Genomic DNA, 24,039 nt, shown 5'->3' on the forward strand with positions numbered 1-24,039 from the left:
TCCAAGTCCTTTCAATCTGGCTTGTAGACAGAGAAGTAGACTGTGGAGCAGGTATGTCTGCTCAAAACCACTTTGTCCCAAGAGCAACTTATACATTTTCCTCCTATCATTTTGGCAAGAACTTGTCCTGCAGCCCCACCTACATGTAAGCGGTGCTAGAAAATGAAAACTGCAACTGAGCAGACACTAAAAAGCAACCACTCCAGCAGGGGACGGGATGAGGGGCTGTATCTGCCACACTCCAGCTTCTCTGCGTTCCAGATTATTTGGTTTGCTCATCGCTACCTCAAGCATGGAGAACCCTGGCCCCCTAGCGAGCACAATCCATCTCTTTATGCTCCGCGCTCTCACCCACCTAATCCTTGCGTGAGTCCCAGCCTTCTGTTCTGTGTTTGGCGTTATCTGTTCCATCAGCCCTTCTCCAGAATGAGATGCTATCAGCATCCCGTTGGGATGCTATAGGTAGGCAAACCAGTTACTCTCCCAATGATGAGGGCATTCCCTCTGTGGGCCTAAACCATGAATAAGAATGCTGGGAATACAGAAATCTCCCATTGGAATTCGCTCTGCCATCTGTCTCTGAGCTCAAGTAAAATCTTTTAGACACAACCAGACTCAGCTTGTTAATCCCCCAAGTCCCAAACACACCTATTTACTTTCTGACAATTATAACCATCAGTCTTTATATACTGAACTTTGCTATATGTTTTCACTGCCTTTTAATTTTAAATCCTTTTTGATAGATTCTTTTAGCAACACACATGACTTCACCATAAAAAGTCAATTCCTATTTATCTAGGATCCAAAATCTAAGAACCCTGTTTACTTCTTGTTTCCATGGCAACATAAATGAGGACTGAAATTTGTATTAGACACCCTAAGGCAGGGGAAATGCCAAATGGTTTTTGAATCTCAAAAGATGAAACTTCTTCAGAATGGCTTAGCCCTTTATATGATAAATCACATGTCTGTGTTTTACTGTATCAATAATTTATACTTATAGGTAAGCAGACCAGTTTCACATAAGGTTTCACACCTGCTGTATTAGATACAATAATCTAAACAATGACCTAAAAAGAAAATATTTTCCCTTAACTAAAAATTTAACTAACATATGTTCCATTTGTCCAACTGATAAATTATCAACATATGCTTTAAAATCTACTCACTATAAAGGCAAAGTGTGCATTTATTGTTTAGGGAGAGATCTTTAAGGGGAAGATCAGTGAAAAAAGATAAATGAAAAATGAAGAAGAGAGAGAATAGTGATACAAAGTAAAGCAAACAGACACACAGAGAGATCCAGAAACAGCCAAGACAGCAAATTAGAGAAAAAAAGTGCAGAATGTCAAAGAGAGTACCATGGCCCAAGAGGTGTACTCACCTTAGTTATTCAAGCAAAGGAGAGAAAAATGAGTCAAACTTTTCTGTAACAACAACCATGTTCTTTTATGACATGTTACTATGGCTATTCTGCACCTATAAGCAAAATGGCATGTTGCTTCTTGGTATGTAACACCAACCAAGCAAATTAATACATTCAAATTAATATGTTCACCCAGTAACTTTTAGTTGAGTGCTTACTACATGCTCTGCTCTGTTAGAAGTGTTGCAGGTTTGGCAGTGAATAAAAAAGACAAAATCTCTGCCCTGATGATGCTTTCAAGTGGAACTGAGTTATCTGTCTATAGAATGGAGGTTTCTTTCCTCAACTGTGCAGTAACTTTTCAACCTAACTGCCAATTACTTAAATTGTCAACAATTTCCTTTTACCTTGGTTCTCAGTTCCTGACAATGTTAGCAAAGCTGTGACCTTGAATACACGCATCACTACAATCCTAGTTCATACATAAAAAGGCTAGAATGTTCAATATTACATTCAGTATTTCGTTTCGCTATTGTAGTACTCTTTGAGCTTTTTGCTTGTACAAACATTATTGACATGTTTTGAGCAGGAGCCCTAATAGTTATAATTTATAAATTACGTAGACATATTATATACCAATCTGTTTGCATACATTATAAAATAAACCCCAAAGCAGAAATTAAATGGATATAAAAAGTAATAGACAGACAGTTTTCCCTACATCCCCAGGACTCACCTGCTGCTTGAGGGGTACACAAAGCTCCATGTGAGAAACCACTGCACTTAGGCTAATTTTTCACACTTTTAAACTTTGTGACAACTAATCCTTTATCCATTTTGACAAAAATTGTGACAAAAGAAAATAATCTGACTCAGTAAATCACAGCAAGTTGCAAAGTTGGCTTAATTCCCATAGTTTGCTGTTCTCTTCCTCTGCCTCAGTAGGTAATAAACATTTCAGTTCTGGGCTCATTGAAAAATTAATATAAATTCTGATTGAAGATTTTCATGGAGCTTATATCAAAACAATGAATAACTTCTTAATAAACACTTTCACCATTTACTAAATGTTACTTTATCCTTTCACGGAATCCAAAGGCTTTACTGGATCTTTCACTGCTAGACTTGGTGTGGGTATGTGTGTGTGAACGTGCCTGTGTGTATGAACCAGGGCCTTTCTTACGAATAGCAAAAACACTACCCAGCATTGGTGAGGCTATTATTCCTTTCCAATCAGTGACATTTACATGTCAGCAATTTCTATTATCTCAGCAGTTTTTTAACAAGATAATAGAGCAGGTACAGTAATACTATCCCAGTTTTACAAAGGAGGCAAGGCACAAGAACTGAAGCAGCTCTCCTAAGATAATGTGGCAAGTTAACAACAGAGACAGAAGATTCTAAAACAGAACTCACCTAACACTAGCCCAGAGTGCTTCTCTGATCTCAAACTGCTCTGATACACTGACTACTGAAATCTGCATCTTCTCCCACCACAGGCCACGTCGCAGATCTTTTCTTCACAAAGTACCAAGAGTGTGATTCCACACAAGGTTTATTTTAAGGGCACTTACTATCTTTCACTTATTTAAAGGACAGGGGATATCCTTTTCTCACAAAACCACAAGTCACAGGATTTCTTCTATTTAAGGTTAGAAAGTTCACTGGTCACACAGTGATCCCTTGTTATTTACAAGGCAAAGCTGAAACATTAATTAGGGGCTCCTTCTGAATTATGGTGCTCAGGAAGGAACAGAAAAAATAATAACAACCGTAACTATAACAAATTCTGCACCAATACATGAAACCCATCTGACTCCTGTGGTATTTTGCTTTGAGATACAGGAATCCCATCACTTCTTATACAATGACCCCCATATACAGTTTAATTGTTCTTCAAATCTGAGACCTAAGATTTTGTCATTTCCCAACATTATCAGGCAGCACCTGTGACAGGAGGGCTACAGAATTGATAGGAAGCAAAACCATATCTGAAAATTCACAAAAACCTCAAGGGAAAAACCACTCCAGCTAGTTATTGTCAAGATGTTTGTATCAGTTTCCTACTGGCGCTACAATACATTATCACAAACTTAGTGGTACACAAATCTTAACAGTTCTGGAGGTCAGAAGCTCAAAATGGACTCAGTGTGCTAAGATCACAGTGTCAGAGGCTCCAGGAAGAATCTGTTTCCCTGACTTTTCCAGCTTCCAGAGGCTGTGACATCCCTTGGCTCAGGGCCCCTCTCGTCAAAGCCAGCAATCACATCACTCCAACCTTTGCTTCTATTGTCACATCGTCCCTGACTCTTCTGACTCCCTCTTCCATCTTTCAGAGACCCTCATGATTACACTGGGCCAGCTGTATAATCCAGATTTCTCTCTGACCTCAGTGGCCTTCATCACATCTGCAGGGTCCCTTTACCATGTGGGGAAACATTCACAAGCTCCAGGATGTGAACATCTCAGAGGACATTATTCTGCCTAACAATGCTTGTATCTAGTGGGAACCAGCAGAAAATTCTCTGAGGTTCACATAGCTTGGTGTCAAGGAAAATTTAGGGAGTTTGGAAACATGTGGCCCTAGCCTGGGATCTGACTGAGGCATGGAGAAACTGTTCAATCTTTAATTATCCAACACTGAGCAAGCTCAATTTCCTTGTCTGTAAGGTTGCTGTAGCTATCTACATCTGATGGTTACTGGGGGATTAAATGAAGATAAGGAATGTGAACACACGGAGTACTGAGGCTGGTAAACAAATACAGATGTTAACTCAATGACATAAATGGACAAATGCTTAGACTTTGCAGTATGAATAACAACTATTACTTCCTTAGTAAGAAATATATTCATTTCCTGGCCAATCCTTATACTATTAATATTCTCTTCCCCTAAGCAGTTTCCAATAAGTTTATTTTAATATTTAAATAACTAGGAGATTCATTTACAGTGATCCTGATGCCTAATTTTAATTCAAGATAAATTACTGCTCTGAAAAAAATACTTGAGTAAGTTGGGGTTTTAGAAGAATTTATAGAGTTTTTAAAGTTTATGGCAAAGGAATTCAACATTTTTATAATTTAAGATTATTCCTTGCCCTTTTAAAGTGACATTTTTCATTCATTATATTAAAAGGCACATGCTTCTTTTTATTATAGCTTTGAGATTAGCTCCCATCACACATACACTTTGTGATGAGCAATTAATAATTGTCATCTCTATTAGAAAGCTCGTCTCGTTCCAACTATCAGGACATAATTCATTGTCTTTTCTAGGTGATTTATCACAAACTTCTTGAAACTGACTTTTGGCTACAATATGAAGATATGGTTCATATTATTTTCAGCAGCCATCTCTTGCAGCATTCAAAGAAGAATATGTCCATGATTCTAAAAACCAGAAATGTTATTCAAATGCTAACCTAATGGAATTTAATGTGTACTTGGCTACACAGGAGATGAACAACCCAGTAACAAACTCATGGCATATATGATAAACACATCGCATTCTAACACTATCCCTCCTCCTATCCCTGCCCCTTGATATAATAACACTCCATGGGGAATCTCTGATTTACCAGCTAGAAGCAGAATCTTATAAGCAGACAGCAACATATACCAGATGTGAGAGTTAAGGTCCAGAAAATACTTTCACACATTCTCAAATATTTTTGCTTCGGCTTGCTGGAAAATCTCCAGTAAAGAACAGTAACCTTGCTACTCCACATTTTTAACTTGCTGCCCAAGACTCAGTGAAACTAGCGACTATTTTGCTGCTTAGAAGAAGAAAAAGAAAAAAAAAAAAAGATGAATAAGAGATACAGAGGAATGTGCTTTTTATTCTTCTAGGTTACTTTTCCTTCAAGTATTTATTTGGCTACACCAGGTCTCAGTTGCAGCCCATGAGATCTAGTTCCCTGACCAGAGATCAAACCTGGGCCCCTGCATTGGGGGCACAGAGTCTTAGCCACTGGACCACTAGGCAAGTCCCAGTTAGTTTTCTTAGATCGAAAAAAATGATATTTACTTTCCTAGGTGGAAAGGTTTAAAGTCATTTGGATTTTTTTCAATATTAGAACCAATTATAATATATAGGATATTAACAGATTTGTTTCTTTAATAAAACACTTTATCAGTACTTTCTTCACTTATGCACACACAAAACTGAGAAAAGATAAGGAATAAATTCTTCTGTATCTAAGATAACATGATGATGCCTCAACAGAAATAATTTAAGAAAACAAAGCATTGTATAGGCCTCAGTTTATAATATTCTGTGATGGTGTGAATGATGCTCATAAATGTTTCAAAAAATATTTGCTGCACTAGTTATGCGCAAAGGCCAGGGCTGAGTATTCAGTGAGGGTCAGGGAGATGAGGGAAGAACAGACCTATGTACAGGTCTTGACTGTCTTCCACCATCAGCCCTCCACCCCAAGCTGTACCAGAACCTACCAGTTTTTTCTTCAATCGCTGGCCTTATATCACTACCTGTTCTGTGGCTTCCACTATTTTTCATTTATTGACAATCTTTAACGAGCCAGGAGTACGACCGAGGCATTCTATATTTTCCTGTTCAGTGAAGAGAAAGTCACTCGGCCTGTGCAACGCCGCCTGCTTAAAACAAAAACAGTCCCCAATCCTTTCTGCTCCAAAGTCAAGGGAAAAAACCCAGTAGCCTGATGGGACCACCCCAGCTTGTTTATTTTGCCTTTCTCTGTAGAAGGCTGAACAGAAGTCCTCACAGTCTACAGGCTGGTGACACAGAAGCCTGTGCATGAAGCTCTCGGACTGACAACGCCCCTCAGTCCCCAGAAATGGCATCAACGCTCTTACATGAGGAATGTAAATTACCCCCAAAAGCTAATCTCTGTATACATTTTTAAGACACTAGGATTAAGGTCAAGAAATCCCTGACATACCCTTAGTATGTGAAATCATACGATACTGGGGAGGTATGAGCATGAAATATACGCAGCCTTCTTTTCTACCATCCAGCAGTAGCTCATCCCACTTCTATCAAACAAGGAATTCAAAGTGGAAAACAAAGTCTGTCCAAAACAGCAAATGCACTCCAACAACAAAACATACACACAAATTCCACTTTTGTAAAACATGGAGCAAAGGAACATTTCACTTGCATTCCTTTTAATCCCGTAAAAAAAACTTTGCAGACATTTTAAATTATGTTTATAAGTATCCTGGATTGTAAATTAAAGCAAAAGCAACCCATGCCTGGCAAATCCTAAGGAAATTAACTGTGAAGAAAATCTGGGGTGCCTTGGAGCATTTCAAAAGACCGAAGAGTTAGAACTCAAGAGTACTGCCTCGGGAAAAATAATTTCTAAATAAAAGAAACATTAAAATCTAAGAAACAGACAAAACTGGAAAAAATTATCTTTGCTGAGTAGTCTTAAAATAACGCTTCTTCTTAATAGAATTTTCAGTTTAAAAACCAAAACTGCTCTCCTCTGCTTGGAAAATAAAAACTAACATTAATATCAGTAAACCATCAACTGAGCACCCAGGATGTTTCAGACCCTTGGTCTGCACATGACATTTATGATCTCATTTAATTTCCACATCAGACCCATGACGTCAGTGAAATTCATACTTTAACAAGTGGAGGAGAAAAAATGAGACTTAGAGATAAAGTTGTTTGCACAAGGACTATATACAGTCAGAAAATATTTGAAGAAAGCAGTTATAAATCAGATTGGTTTTGTCTAATATTAACTCTATAATTCTTATAAAAATGTGAGTTCCTTACTGGAATACGAGAAATACATTCTCTTTTGCTGTTATGCTGTATGAAATTTTTTTTTTTAATAAAGTTTTTTATGTGAAACCTTAAAAAGTGAAATCATTAGAGGCAACCAGGGACACCTGAGTCATGTCAAGGACCCGAGAGCCCGCCGGCCTCAAGAAGTTCAGGCAGCTCCCTGAAAAGCGTGACTAGCTCCCCAGTGTCACTTGCAGGGAACTGAAGGAAACACAGCCTGTGGCAGGCCTTTCCTCTCATTTGCCAGCGGAGGGAAGGGGACAGGGCACCATTTGCCACATGGTGTAAGCAACGTGGTAAAACAAATGCCAGTCTTGGCTCTGCATTGCTCCTCCACAACTTAATAACCACAGGACTTTAGGACACTTCCCCAATGCTTTCAGTCTGAATTTTCTTTCAGGGAGGTGGGCATAGCTGTCACACCTGGATGATGTCACAATCAAACAAGACTGAATGAGTAACTGACTGCTACAACAGTCACCGCAAAAACAAGAGGCGCTACCCATGATTTCTTCTGCTTGCCCTCACCTCCACTATCACCCAAGTGCTTCCCCAGACTGGAAAGCACTCCTGGGACTTTACTGTATGCGTGAAAAAGAAAAGTGAAGTCACTCAATCGTGTCCGACTCTCTGCGACCCCATGGACTGTAACCTACCAGGCTCCTCCGTCCATGGGATTTTCTAGGCAAGAGTACTGGAGTGGGTTGCCATTTCCTTCTCCAGAGGATCTTCCTGACCCAGGGATCGAACCCAGGTCTCCCGCATTGCAGGCACAGACGCTTTACCCTCTGAGCCACCAGGGAAGTCCTTACTGTATAGGTAAGAGCCTCCTAGTCCAAGAAGTCTCCCAGCTAACTACAGACCAGCGTTTCTCCATCCTTCAAAACAATTCATTTCTTCACCCATTTATTCTGCAAAAACGTTCACTGTGTTACTATGCTCAAGGTACTCTGCTAGGTAATACAGAAGACTGAAAAAAACTCAGTTTTTCCCCCAGGTAGTGGACACTCAAAGAGATGAAGCTACACAGTCATTACTGTAGTGAGCCTGGTGTTGTGACCATGAGTAAAAACATCTACCTAAATGGCTATTTCAAGAATCAAACAAGAGTGCTTTTGGTGAGCATTATTACTATTACTATTAGTACCGTCACGGCTGTACCGCTTTGGCGCACTCCTTTTGCTGTTGAAGTAGGCATTCTCGGTCCCTATCAGACGAGAGAAGGCTTCCAGTTAGCACTTTCAGCCCAGCTCTTGGCCTGGCACAATGCTGTATACAGAAAAATATCATCTGCTCGATGTTTCCATTTCACAGAGACTCAAGACCTTTGTATGATTTCATTACCAAGATAATATCCTACTTCTGTACAAAACCCACCACCACTATAGAAGCCCAACTCTATATAGCTACTCTGCCAGACCCAGAGGCACTTACATTGCAATCACCTGTAGCAAAGTTCATATATGCATTCAAGTGCCCAGTGAGCACAAGCCATGTGTGACGCACTGCACTGAGGTTAACAAGATGCTATGACGAGGACCAAAACCTTTCCGCTCACGAAAGCCTCCCCCTGGTGGGCGAGACCATCCGCGCAACTCGTAGATAACATGCCTGTATTTTCTTGTCACCATAACCAAATGACTGCAAAACTAGTCTTTCCACAACCTTCCTAATCACAGTAAAGACAACTTCAGCCCTCCAATGCCTTACACAAATGCCTTGGAATCAGCCTTAACACTTCTCTTTCTCTCACACTCCAAGACCAGCTCCCCATCAAATTCCCCAGGCTCTTCACCGACTCAGTGGACGTGGGTTTGGGTGGACTCCAGGAGTTGGTGATGGACAGGGAGGCCTTGGTGTGCTGTGGTTCATGGGGTTGCAAAGAGTCGGACACGACTGAGCGACTGAACTGCACTGAACTTCCTTCAAAATGCCTCCAATAGTCCTCACCACCTCCAGTCCCACTGTCCCAGGATAAGCCACCATCTTGTTCCTGTCTCATTCTAACAGCCTCTTTTCAGAATCCTTACATCCACCCTCGTCTCCTGACAGCAACTGGAGAATCACCTTTTCAAAACAGAGGTCAAGTCATGTTACCTCTCTGTCAAAACTGTCCAAGCACTTCCCACCTCACTGAAGTAAAAACCAATCCCTAACAAGAGCCTAAAAGGTGGTGTTAAACTGAGTGGGTCACAGGATTGCCATGTAAAGAATTATTTATAGGTAGGCAATGGAGCTGTTTCAGGAGAGATTAATATTTGAATTGGTAGACTGGGTAAAGCAAATGGCCCTCCCCAACGAGGCTGGGCCTCATCCGACCAGTTGAAGGCCTGCATAGACAAAAAGGCTGCGTTAGAAAGAATTCCTGCTGTCTGACTGTCTTTGAGCTGGGCCATCAGTCTCCCGCCTTCCAGCTTGAACTCAGACCGGAACTTGCACCATCCTCTTGGAGCAGTCAGTATAACGTCCTGTGCCTAAAGCTGCTCAGCCCACTGGGCAGAGGATGGTGACGCCCTTTCATGGAAGAACAAGTCAGATCATTTCCAGGGTGCTGCTCGCCATCTCCACACACCCAATCCTGCTAATCTGAGAATCACGACTTATTGTAGGAGAGCTACCTTTTCCCGAAAGGGGTACGTTTCATTTTCACAACCTAGTTGTTCACTCAATGCCAAAAAAACAGAATTGGAAGGTCATCTTCCCTGAAAACAACAGAACAATTGTAAGATGCGGTGACGTATCTGCAATATATTTTCTTTCATTAAAAGTTAATAACTAAAAATTAATTAATAGAATTATTTTTAGACCAGTTTTAGCTTTATAGTTAAACTGAGCAGAGAGTACAGAGAATTCACACGACCCAGTCCCACCAATATCACCATGCCAGTGTGGCAAAACTGATGAAGTGACACTGACGCATCATCATCAACCAAAGCCCATGGTTTACATTAAAGGTCACTCTTGGTGCTGTACATTCTGTGAATCTGAAAAATGTGTGATGACCTACATCTGCCATCATCATACCATACCGATAAAGTCCACTGCCTCCAAAATCACTATGCTTCATCTATATATCCCTCCCTCCAGGCCCTGGCACAAGTCACCTTCTCGCTGTTTCCATAGTTTTTCCTTTTCCAAAATGCCACATAGTTGGAGTCAAATAGTTATGCACCTTTCAGATTGGCTTCTTTTACTTAGTCATACGCATTTGAGGTTCATCCCTGTATTTTCATGGCTTGATAGTTCATTTTTTTTTGTCACTAAATAATATTTCACTGTAATGGTGGGACCATACTTTATATAATTAGGAATGAAAGAGGAGATATTATAGCTGTACCATGAAATACAAAGGATCATAAGAGACTACTATAAATAATTATAGTAGTTTAATAGTAGCCAACAAATTGGATAAGCTAGAATAAATGGATAAATTCCTACAAATACAATTTACTAAGACTGAGTTATGAAGAAATAGAGTCTGAATTGACCAGTTACAAACAAGGAGACTGAATCAAGTAATCAAAAAAATTTCAACAAAGAAAAGTCCAGGACTAGATGGTTTCCACAGTGAATTCTACCAAACATGTAAGGAAAAATGAATGCCATCCTTTTCAGACTCTTACAAAAAACTAAAGAGGTGACAATATTCCCCAACTTGTTTTATGAGGCAATTATTACCCTGACATCCAAATAAGGACACTACAAGGAATGAAAAATACAGGCCAACAATCTTAATCAATATAGATGCAAAAATTCTCAAGAAAATACCAGCAAATCAAATTCAAATACATATTAAAAGGATCACACACCATGATCAACTGGGATTTATTCCTGGGATACAAGGATAGTTTGTTGTATGCAGATTAAATGTGACACACCACATTAACAGAACTAAAGATAAAAATCATATAATCATCTCAGTGGATGCAGAAAAAGCATGTGACAAAATTCAACACTCTTTCACGGCAAAAACTGTCAATAACCAAGAAGAAAATATAGGTGGTAAACTCCTGGATGTCAACCTTGGTGATAATGTGTATCTTGTGAAATGGTTGCCACAATAAGGTTAGTTAACACATTTATTGGGTTTCAGTAGACTCCGGGAGTTGGTGATGGACAGGGAGGCCTGGCATGCTGCGGTTCATGGGGTCTCGAGTCGGACACGACTGAGTGACTGAACTGAACTGAACACATTTATAACCTCACATCACCACACACCTTTTAGTGTGTGGGTGGTAACTATTAAGACTTACTCTCTTAGCAACTTTTAAGTCTCCAATGCAGTACTGTTAACTGTAGGCACCATGATGTACATTCACTTTGCGTAATACCATCAAGGTTTACCCATGTCACAAAGCGCAGGACTTCCTTCTTTCCCATGGCCAAATAATATTGCCTTGTTAAAACAGTATTCATTTGATGAAAAACAATCATCATTTCACCATACAATGCCTAAGTCAAATGTACTATGAAAACAATATTCTGGTGCATCTGTGATTGATACACAAAATGTAGATATCAAGCAAAGAACACGGCAGTGTGCAAATATGCAAGAATTAAGAAGGCTGATGTTTCAGCATCAACACCCAATAACCACAGAACTCCACAGTGCTCATTTGGCCCAAAGCAAGGTAATTAACCACAGGACAGGCCAATGTAAACTGACTATGGAAAATATTGAACATCATGGGATTTAATTTTAGAGATATTCAAGCACTCAGTTAAAAAACTGTACAATAATGCTTTGCTCTTTAGGACAGTAATAGATATTTATGTATTTACAGTAACCATCAAAAAGATACACTAAAAATAATTACTATATGTACTCAAGGATTTGGGGGTTATTTTAGTATTATTTTTATTCATTTTTTTTTTCTGAAAAGGAGGTTAGTTTTAAATTACTCCTAGCTAACAATTAATTTTTAAGGACTGTACTAATCAGATTGTGACAACAGTCCTGTGGATCTAAAGAGTGAATCTTCATTACAGCATGGAGCCCAGAGACTGCTCAGAAGGTTCCCAGGAGATAACCCGCTGTGGCAGGGGTGACTGAAAAAAACAGACTATGCAAAGTCCTTTGATATTTATACAGGTAGCACTGACAATGTCCCATGTACATTTAACTTTATTCTTAATTTTATTTGTTTAAGCAAAAAGACAGTTTACTGGAAACACTGGGAGCTCACAGAGTCAGTGAGGAAAGCTCATGAACGGGCAAGGAACAAAGGCAAGCGGCTGCAGGCTTGGCAGCGAGAAGCAACGTAACTGTCAACAGAATGATGCTGTTTATCCTCAATCTGATAAACACAGTATGTCTCATATAGGATTTCTGAAAATCAGAACTGTTCATGAAGAGTCTCTAAAACAACCAAATAAGAGACAGCATGAACCCAACAATTTGTTTTTGATTTACTCTGCTTCAAGGCTTGCCAGAATCTTAATTCCTGGACCAGGGATCAAACCCATGTAGTGGAAGCATGGAACTAACCACTGGACCACAAGGGAATTCCCTCATTTATATGTTTTAATGTCAGCAGTGCTATTACCTTAAAATCTTTATAGGAAACCTGCTTACTGAACTGAACTGAATGTGTTAAACAGATAGTACATATAATGGGTGTGAGGAAGACGGATTTAAAACAAGGTTCAAGCCCTCCAATTCAGTTCAGTTCAGTTCAGTCGCTCAGTTGTGTCTGACTCTTTGCGACGCCATGAACCGCAGCATGCCAGACCTTCCTGTCCATCACCAACTCCCGGAGTCCACCCAAACCCATGTCCATCGAGTCAGTGATGCCATCCAACCATCTCATCCTCTGTCGTCCCCTTCTCCTCCCGCCTTCAATCTTTCCTAGCATCAGGGTCTTTTCCAATGAGTCAGCTTTTCACATCAGGTGGCCAAAGTATTGGAGTTTCAGCTTCAGCGTCAGTCCTTCCAATGAACACCCAGGACCGATCTCCTTTAGGATGGACTGGTTGGATCTCCGTGCGGTCCAAGGGACTCTCAAGAGTCTTCTCCAACACCACAGTTCAAAAGCATCAATTCTTCGGTGCTCAGCTTTCTTTATAGTCCAACTCTCACATCCATACATGACTACTGGAAAAACCTCCACCACCACCCAAATCATTGATATAATAACATTACACTGTAGTTATTTGATCACCTGCCTACATCTCTTACCAGACTATTAATTCATTCTGCATCTAGAAAATAGTAGGTATGTAAGAAAAGCTCACTGAATTTAAAAAAAATTTTGTAATCATATATCATATACTTATTTAATAGCCTTTAGTGCCATTGTAATCAAATAGTGACTGGAGAGTATGATTATAAAAATATAGGGAACACAGTTTTTGGTTTTTTTTTTTAATTATCATGGGCTTTTCCTCATCTCTCAAAACTAAAAATTCTATAGGCAGAGCACACTGAGGTTCTAGTGAAAAATGATGCTCAAATATTTAACTCTCCAAAATGTCATATTTGAATCACTTTGCCATCACATATGCAAAGCTATGTTAGACAGTCAAGACATCTGTTTCCTTGGCCAGAAAGTGTAGGCTTTCATGGAGACGGAAGCTGGAGATAGCAAATGTTAAACAGCCTCCAGAAGCTGCAGGGTGGCCCACAGCCCAGGACTGCCACAGGGGAGAGGGGGAGAGGCTGACTCACCCCCATTTTTCACACACACTCCAGATCATAAGGCCTCCAGTTCCTCTCACTACCTCTGGCTCAGTACTTCCTCATTCAATTCTGTTCAACGGTACTTTGACGACCTCACTAGTCTTCAGCTAGTCACGGTCACTCTCAGAGCCATCACTAGTGAAAGGGACTGGAGAACATGACACATCAGCTTCAATTCCTTTAAAAACAAATTTCCAGCTTTCCTGAGATATCACTGACACATCACATTGTGTAAGGTTAAGGAATACAATGTGATGATTTGATACACATATATACTCTGAAATGACTACCACAATAAGTTAGGTAACATCCATCACTTTACATAGTTAACTTGTATGTGTACTAAGCACTTTTAAGAGCTACTCTTTGAGCAACTTTCAAGTCTACAATATAGGATTATTAACTATAGTCGCCCTGCTGCATGGCAGAATCCCCAGAAGTTACTCACTGTATAACTGGAAGTCTGGGCCCCTGGCCAACATCTCTCCGTTTACCTACTCCACAGCCCCTGAAAACCACCGTTCTATTCTGTTTCTGTAAGTAAGATCATACAATATTTGTGCTTCCTGACTTATTTCACTTAATGTTCTCATGAATCATCCATGTTGTTGCAAATGACAGGACTTCCTTCTTTCTCATGACTAAATAATATTCCATCACACACACACACACACACACACACACACACTTCACCACATATTCTCTACCCATTTATCCATGGACAGACACTTGGGTTGTTCCCACAGCTCAGCTATTATGAATAAGGCTACAATGAACATGGGAGGGCAGAAGTCTCTCTGAGATCCTCATTTCATCTCCTTTTGAAATATACCCAGATGCGGGATTGCTGCATCACGTGGTAGTTCTATTTTTAATTTTTCTGAGAAACTGTTTTCTATAGTGGCTATACCAGTTCACATTGCCACCGACAGTGTATAGGGTTTCCTTTTCTCTGCATTTTCACCAGCATTTCTTATCTCTTGTTTTGGTAACAGCCATCCTAGCAGGTGTGAGGTGATTTCTCACTGTGGTTTTCCCTGATTAGTGTTGTGAAACATGTACCTGTTCAGGCTCATATGCCTGTTGGCTAGCTGTGTATCTTCTTTGGGAAATGTCTATTAATATCTCTTGTCTATTTTTTAATCATAGTATTTGGGTTTTTGGTATTAAGTTGTATGAGCTCCTTATGTATTTTGGGTGTTAACTCATTAGGTTGCCCTTTCGTTCTTGTTGACCTTTTATTCCTTGAGGAAGACAAGCTATAGTTTTAAGCCTTCAGAAGAGAGGGACATCCCGCATGAATTCAGTGAAGTGGCAGAGAGTGCACAGGACAAGGCTGTGTGGAGGACATTACACTTGTTGATTGTGATAATAAATCTCCGAAGACAGAAGGCAGACCAGAGGTGAGCAGGAAGTTAAGGTAGAAGGGATGGTCATCAGCAAGGCTGAAGGGAAGAAAAGCCCTTAGGTGGAATAGAGTGTTTGCAGAACAGTTACGGCCGCAGGATCAAATGAACAGATGGGAGAACACAGGTGAGGATGATTGACAATAACACAGCTCGGAGGCCACTCCAGGCGCCTGGCAGACACGCAGTAAGGATCTCCAGAGGACCTGAGCAGGGCCGTGAAAGTTCATCACACAGTCATCCGCACAATGGCTGGCCGAGGGACAACCAGAAGAGGAAAAAGTTAAACGGCTGGAGGAATGTTCTAAGCAAGAAGGAAGGTGTCAGATTCAGAAAATGACAAGCTGGGAAACACTATGGCCCAGATGCATCACTCAGTTGTGTCTGACTCTTTGTGACCCCATGGACTGTAGCCCACCAGGCTCCTCTGTCCATGGAATTCTCCAGGCAAGAAAATGGGAGTGGGTTGCCATTTCCTTCTCCAGGGGATCCTCCCAATCCAAGGATTGAACCCGAGTCTCCTGCGTTGCAGGCAGACTCTTTACCGACTGAGCCACCAGGAAAACCCTAAGATAGCAAAGGATGAATCCCAGAAGGCTATCCTGGCCCATCAAAAGGTATGGGAGTCTGAAGCCAGGTAAGCCTAATGATGAGCGGTATTCTCTTCCCACAAGCGGCCAGGCAAACTGACCGGGAATGCCAAATTAAACAAAATGTTTGTTGCAGGTCTGCTGTGCATCAGATACAGCACTGAGTGCATTACAGACCTTATCACTTATGAATCTCTGTATCAATCTATTCTGGGAGTTATGCTTTATGATCACCAATTGACAGATTAAAAAAACCTTAGGTTCACAGAAGTCAGAGGACTTGGCCTGTATCAAAGAATAAATAGTGAAAGAGGGTGAATAACAACAACAACAACTAGAACAGCATCCGCTATTTGTCAGGGACTGTGGGAAACAAGGGTCAACAGGGAGACACACTCCCTCCCGCTATCTTCAAACTCAGATCTGACTTCTGCGTTCCTCCTTTTCTTCCTTCCACTGTTGCTTTACTCCTATAAAAGGTGCCCTTGGTCTGACAGTTATAGCTTTTGATTAATGCCGTGCTGTGCTGCTATTAAGCCTAAACTTGTTTTTTTTAAAGAAGACTTTACTACTTGGCTGAAGAATATGCCTCTACTCTTTCATTTAAAATGTTGATGATTACAGAAAGCCACAGGACTTTGTGCTCCACTGCTCATTATTTATATGTTAAGCCAGAAAAGCTGATACCATCTCTCATATCAATATAAAGAAACCGTTTACATCCAAAGTTGGGTCTTCTCACTTGTGCTGTCCCAAATTTCCTGAATCAGAACAATTTAGCTTCAAAATAATCTGCCAGGTGTCAGAACATTGTTGTCGTTTAGTCGCCAAATTGTGTCTGACTGCAACCCTGTGGACTGCAGCATACCCGGCGCCTCTGTCCTCCACTATCTCCCAGAGTTTGCTCAAATTCATGTCTGCTGAGTCAGTGATGCTATCTAACCATCTAATCCTCTGCCACCCCCCTTCTCCTTTTGCCCTCAATCTTTCCCAGCATCAGCGTCTTTTCCAATGAGTCAGCTCTTCCCATCAGGTGGCCAAAGTACTGAAGCCTCAACATCAGCCCTTCCAATGAATAGTCACAGTTGATTTCCTTTAGGATTGACTGGTCTGCTCTCCTTGCAGTCCAAGGGACTCTCAAGAGTCTTCTCCAGCACCACAATTTGAAAGTATCAATTCTTTGGCGCTCTTTATGGTCTGTACACAACAAATGGAAAACCATAGCTTTGACTACACAGACCTTTGTCAGCAAAGCAATGTCTTTACTTTTTAATATACTAGGTTTGTTTTTCTAGGTTTGTCATAACTTTCCTTCCAAGAACCATCTTTCACTTTCATGGCTATAGTCACCACCCACAGTAATTTTGGAGCCCAGAAAATAAAGGCATGCTTACTGTCCAGTATAATAATGTTTTCCTCCAGAGCAAAGGACAGGTTTTCCCACCCATTTACAAGAGATTCAGGTTCCCCAGGTTCAATGATCCTCTCCTATAATGCAATCCACTATGAGTTTCATGTCCTTATGTTAAGATAACCTCAGGGATTCCCAGGTAGCTCAGTGGTAAAGAATCTGTCTGCCAATGCAGGACACAGGGGTTCGATCCCTGATCCAGGAAGACCCCACACGCTGCGGAGCAGCTAAGTCTGTGGGCCATAACTATGGCGCCTGTGCCCTAGAGCCTGGGGTCCACAACTGCTGAAGCCCACATGCCTGAGAGCTCGCGCCCGCAACAAAAGAAGCCACCGTGGTAAGATGTCCTCACCCCACAACTAGGAGCAGACCCCACCTGCCACAACTAGAGGAGAGCGCGAGCAGCACAAGGACCTAGCATGGCCAAATTAAATACATACAAATTTTTCAAAAATAACCTTAAAAAAGCATTCTAATATACATTAAGTCCAAACAAACACTGTTTGGTTCCACTAGTATGAGGTGCCTACGGCAGTCAAATTCAGATTCAAGGGGTGTACTGTTAGATGCCGGGGTGGAGGTGGGGGGAAGGGGAATGGGGAGCTGGTGTTTGGTGGGGATGGAGTTTCACTTTGGGAGGGTGACAGGTTGGGGAGATGGATAGCGGTGAGAGTCGCACGGCAATGTGGGTGAGCTGGGTGCCACTGAGCCATACAGCTGAATATGGTTAAAATGGTATGTTTTACGTTACGTGACTTTTACCACAATAAAAAAACATTAAAAAAAAAAAAAAGTTTCATTTCTTCTAGCAGTATCCCTGAACCTGTGATAGACTAACTTGCTGGCTTTCCACCTGGATAAACCACAGATCCTTGACAGTTCTTGACAGTGGTAAGTTGCAAAAATGGTCACAAGTTCTTCTCCTGCCTGCACCCCTGTCCTTTAGTATAGCCTCTTGCACTGATTCAGCTTGGCCATGTGACTTGCTTGATCAATGAGACATTAGTAAGCAGGACACAAACAGGAGCGTTGAAGCTAGCCTACTTGCTGGTTTTAGAATTTAGCTGTCATGTGAAAAATCCCAGGCTAGTTTGATCATGAGAAATACATGCCAAGTGTCCCCCGGAACCCCAGCTGTGACCCGACCAATCACCAGACATGTAAACAAAGCTAACTGAGATCACCCAACCTCCAGCTGACTCTTCGGTTAACTGCTGATGTGAGAATGAATCCAGAGATCTGGGGAGCTGTCAGACCAGAGGAACGATCCAGTTTCTAAGTTCTGGGGTCTTCTGTTATGCAACACAGGTTAATAAAGAAACAGGGTACAAGGCAAAAATGACTTCCAGTGTAATAACTATATTACAAGTTCTACAGGGTTCAGTTTATGTCTAGTTAAATACTGTATAACTATAGCACTTAGCAAACTGCCTAGGAAAGAATTAAATGCAGTAGGTCCAAGTTTGTCTTAGTTTTTCCATCTAAATAATCGATACACAGGCACTGAAATTTCACTTCACAAGCAAGTCTTGAGATTGAAGGAACTGTGTATGAATCCAGCAGGGCACATGATTATGGAGAAAAAGCACAACTTGGTACTTAAGGAGACAAATGCTCCAATGGATGAAAATCAGCTCTCCTGCTTAGTATCTGGCAGTCCTTGGGCAAGTTATTTACACATATTGCACTTTAGTTTCTGTAGCTGCAGGATGGGAATAAAAAAGCTTTCTTCACAGGCTTTATAACATCAGTATTTTAAAGGAGGCACTCTGTGCAAGACCCGTCAGAGTATGAGGGGCAATGTGGCAATGAGATAAACTCGGAGTAGCGGCAAACATTGTTAAATGCCAACAATAGGCAACGTGCTCTTTGGGGCTCACATGCATGCACTGGCACATTCTCTCTCTCATATACACACATGCACAAAATCGAACCCCAATTAAATTCAAAACGCACCCCACAGAGATCAAGGAGGAAAAAAGCTAAGCGCCAGCAGGGCTACATTATGATTTTAAGAAGACAAAACTCATATTATATAATGTGCACAAGTTACACATAACAACCCAAAGTATTTTGTTTCAAAAGCCCTCCAAGCAATATAAGCTTTCTGGAAGAGTAATGCCTATAATGTAAGTGGATAAAATGTAAATTATATTTATGAAACCAGAAGGGTACTTTACAGACACTGCTTCATTTCTGCAGTTTAGAAATTAAATCCCTACTTTTAAATTTAGATAGATATTTTAAGTTTAATTTAAGACAGATATTTATCCTCTACATCACCAGGTTTCACCACATTCAAAGCACTTTTTAAAAAAATCTTTCTTTTATGATTTGGCATCTTTGAAAATTCTCTTTAAATGCTAATCAGCAATTGTGTACAGTTGATATTGTCTCATAAACATCAAAAAACAAGGTTACTACTGAAAATTTCCAAATCAGTGACTTTCCTGGTGGTCCAGAGGTTAAGACTCCATGCTTCCACTTCAAGGGGCATGGGTTTGATCCCTGGTTGGGGAACTAAGATTCTATACACCATGGCCAAAAAAGTAAAAAAGAAATTCCAAATCAAACCAACAAACTGACTCAGGCTGGAGTTGGTTTATCATTTTGAGACTTTGAAAAAGATTGTATGCTATTATATTTTAAAAATATTACCTACTCACTAGTTAACTGATAAAAGATAGAAAAAAATTAAATAGCAATTAAGTAATGTACATTCATAGTTAAATATTTCAAAAAATCTGGTTAATAATTGTCATGATTTTCTTTCCTCTATCCACATCAGGGGTGGTACAGAGTGCTGGTTAAGACTCGGGCGTAGATTTCAGTTGCAGATCTGCCACTTCAAACCGTGTGACTTACTACTTAAACTGAGTTACCTCAAATTACTTAACCTCTGAGATTCAGTTTCCTTACATGTAAAATGATTTTTATAGTATGTGTGTATGTTTATAAAATTGATTGTTATGAAGATTAAATGAGATATGCATTTAAAGTCCTTTGTCTATGACCTGAATCATAAGAAATACTAAATAAATAACATTAAATTTAGCTATAACCATCCCATATATTCACCTTCCAAAATAACAACAACAAACACCTTATCACATATCATTAGCCACTAGAAACAAAAACCTAAAGTTCTACTAAACAAGACAACATGTCCTCAGAGAAGAAGGTACCCATATGTCAACCATAAATACTCCTTATGGGGCTGATTGCATCTCTGTCCCTGGAGCAGAGAGTTGGAAAGCAATAAAACAAGAACCATAGAAAATAAAAAAATCAGACACATGACATATACTTAGGGACTTTTAAAAAATACATTGTTTCACAGATTGTCCTCCTGATCCTCAACGCAGAAATACCCTGCCGCCGGCCTGCACTCCTGTCACGGCACACTACAATGCCATATTTCCTTATGGGGGTGAACTGTCGAACACCCCTCAGCACAGATGCAAAGGAGAGGTCTGGTCTCCACTGGAGGGCCATCCAGGTGTCCCGTCCAAGGAGCATCCCAATCTCAGCCTGACCAGGGAAGCCCCGCAACACTCACAACTCTGGGGACTATTACTAACTGGCTGATGATTATGTGACAGTTCAGGAAAACCGTCATCCTCCGTCTATTTGTATAATACCCTACAAGAAACAAATAACAAGCTGCCTTGACTCACCCGGAAGTAGTCGCTGCAGGCTGCTAGGACGGCCTTGTGAGCATGGAATTTCTGCTCCTCGGCAATCAGGGTGACATCGCAGAGGATGCCGTCGCTTCTCTGCTGATTCAGGGCTGCCAGGACGCTATCGTTGTGTGATTCAGAGTGGCAGAGCCTCTGGCCTGTCAACATTTCTTGAACACTGCAGGCAGAGGGAGCAAGTTACTGTTCTTCCTCTCAGCAGCCTGGCCACCCCCACATGCTCTCCCTCATGGCAACCCAGGGGATGCGGATTCCAGGGCCTGGGACAGGGTGGCCGCCACCGCCCCCCGTCTCTTGCTCCACCAGCCTCTTGCTTTCTTTGTCTCTAACCTTTGTTTCTTTGCTAACACCTGTGTGAGGTTAGCACAAGCTCAGAACCGGATCTCTGGCATGTACTGAGCCAGCGCTGAGTCCAGGGACCCATGTGACTCACCAGAGACACAGGAGGTCACCGTGTCTCCTCACAAGACGCAATACTCCATTAATAAATAAGACAAAACTGAGCAAGTGTTGGGTAGGGTAAAAAAAGGGCTGCCTGTGACCACTTCATATAAAAGGCCATTAATTAAGCCGTAGCAGTTTATTATTAAACTTGGGAAATTATGCATCACTAAGAGTGCATCAAAAGAAATGCCACTGTAGGGAAAAACTCTAAGGCTGAAAGTAAACTGCATCTGTATTATTAGCCTGCAGTATCTACGTGTGGTCACTGTACTAGACTCACGAATGACGATGCCATCTATTTTCTGCTCTATTTTGCGCAACTGCTAAACTTACTCATTGTGAAACCTTCCTCTTCACTCCCAACCCTACCCTAAAATATTCATTGCACGTCCTTTCAAAACTCCTGGGTGAAACCCCACATCTTCCTAAAAGAGTGTGGAAGTAATGCTAATAAACACCAAATGCAAACTGAATTTGTAGATAGTTAAAAACAATTCCAACTTAGATACATGAAAATTTCCATGGCACTCTAGGAATCTCAGAATCGGCATTGGACTAAGAGGAGATGAGAACAAGAAAGAAGCAGCTCTATTTCTGGCCTGTGGACTCCATTATGAAGTCGAGTAAAGATGCCACAGGAATGGGTGGGATTTTCCTCTTCCAATCTGACAGCTCCTGTATCCAGTTCCTTCCTCTGAATGTGAAAGAGCCGCTCAAGGGAACCAAGGCGTCACCACCAGTCTAGTCTGCACGGCTGGTTTATCTGACAGGGTTGTGGTGCCAGCTGGCTGATGAATTACAGTTCAGCATAAATCACTATCTTCAAGGAAACCAAACGCTTTCCATAAAATGCCAGAGTGCAGCCAATAAGCTTTATTGGACACTTTTGACTGGGGAGCCTCAGAAATGTCAGAACTACTGAAAGAAAAAAAAATTTGACAGGAGGTGATGATATAGTAAGTTCTCGTGGGAAGGTGGGAGGATTATTTTCAGCTGAAATACAGCAGTGAGTTTTGAAATGGTTACTGTCATCAAATATTCATCTAGCATCTCTAGCTATAGGCAGACTTTAAAGTCAGTAATTGAAAATCATGCTCAGAAGCATAAATAACTCTTATACATACTGCTATGCAGAGGCTAGAGTGGAGTTAATTAGCATGGCTCAAAGAAATGAAGGAACAGAGTATGTTGTAACAGAAGTATTATATCAGCTAACTAAGCTTTAAGACAGTCTTTGAAAAATCTTTCCTAAAAGGATGACATTTTTATACATTTCACAAGCACAAAGCCCTTACTATGTTCCATGAATTATTCTTAGTGATTACATTATTAACTCATTTAATCTTTATAACAACACTATGAGGCAGGTAATAATATCTCTTTCACAGAGATGCTCTTGATGGCCCAAGAGCAGGCATTTTGAGAATCCATTACCATGAATATAATAATGCCATTTGTCCTCCTGCTTAAAAAATAAAACAAAAAAAAAACTGAAACAAAGGCAAAAAATGATCTAAGATCTCAAAAATCTATGCTAGAGGGGGAAAAAAATCACAAAGTCCATATTAATTATATATTTAGACCATGCATAATTTCAAAGTCAAAATATCTTTGAAAAATAATACACATTAGCATAATAACATGAGATAGTGATAAGAAAAGTCAGAAATCTTGCTTCAAAAACATTCATCTTTGCAATGATTAAGTTTGGAGAGAGAAAATAGATTTTAATTATGATAATCTTAGAACATTTATGTGAAACTCTCATAACTTTTCTCACTTTTAGTATACCTTAAATGCCAAATAAATGTATTTTGAAATTTCATTTGTAGTGGAACAGGAGAATATATTAAAATAATTGTCTTATAACGTTTCCTTACTCATTTTCCAAATATAGAGCCACAATTCACATCCGTATTATTAAGACTGAATCAGTGTTTGCATTCCAGATATCTATTGACAGAGAATAAATCTTGCCAGGGAAAGAGCAGCTGTAAACTGAAATTTGGCAAAGAATAAAGGGCTCAGCTCTGAAACAATTGGGATGCTGCACAATTTCACAGGATCATTCAGCTGGGCTTGAAATATTCAAGCTTAAAGAAAACAGCATGCTAAATATTTAAGGCAACACTTGGCACAAGATACGAAATGTTTTGGAACCAATATGTTAGGAATCCTTAAAAGCAGAAACAAATACTCCAACATTTGGCAAGAAATAAAGGCCTATTAATCAACAAGTCATTGTATTATGTTCTGAAAGGAAATTCCCACTCAACTCTCAAGATGTAAATCTGCAAAAGACCTCAACTCTTTTAAGTGTGAAAGCACAAGCAACCACAGATCACAGCTGCAAGGCCACAGGTCCATAGGATAAAGCCAATAATCATAAACCAGGGAGGAGGTGACTCGAAGACTACTATGCACCATCTCTGAACTAGGGTGGGGAGCAGACATATCCCACAAATGGCTTCCTTGGCATCAAACGCCTGCAAATTAGCAAACTACCAACTTAGAGAAGTACCCTGCCATTCCTTGGGAAACAACGAAGGAAAAACATATTCCTAAAACTTCCTAAAATACTAAGCAAACAAAACATAAGATAGGAGCCACATTTTCTGAGGGTATACAGGTTTGAAGGTTATCCTAAAACTGGGAAAGGTCTT

At 40.5% G+C, this 24,039-nt stretch overlaps 1 protein-coding gene across 10 annotated transcripts in view; it reads right to left on the bottom strand.

The window, feature by feature from the left end:
* Nucleotides 1–24,039, bottom strand: part of KLHL32 (kelch like family member 32) — a 209,316-nt gene that overhangs the window by 144,145 nt on the left and 41,132 nt on the right. For 9 of the 10 annotated variants that reach the window (XM_070450085.1, XM_070450089.1, XM_070450086.1 and 6 more), the window contains one exon: nt 20,912–21,092. The exons of the other annotated variant lie outside the window; for it this stretch is intronic. In XM_070450085.1, the coding sequence (XP_070306186.1) occupies nt 20,912–21,092 (181 nt within the window). The remainder of the gene's footprint in view (nt 1–20,911; nt 21,093–24,039) is intronic. 10 annotated transcript variants of the gene reach the window in all.

Source organism: Odocoileus virginianus, chromosome 19 (genome assembly GCF_023699985.2).
Source record: "Odocoileus virginianus isolate 20LAN1187 ecotype Illinois chromosome 19, Ovbor_1.2, whole genome shotgun sequence".
Lineage (NCBI taxonomy): Eukaryota > Metazoa > Chordata > Mammalia > Artiodactyla > Cervidae > Odocoileus > Odocoileus virginianus.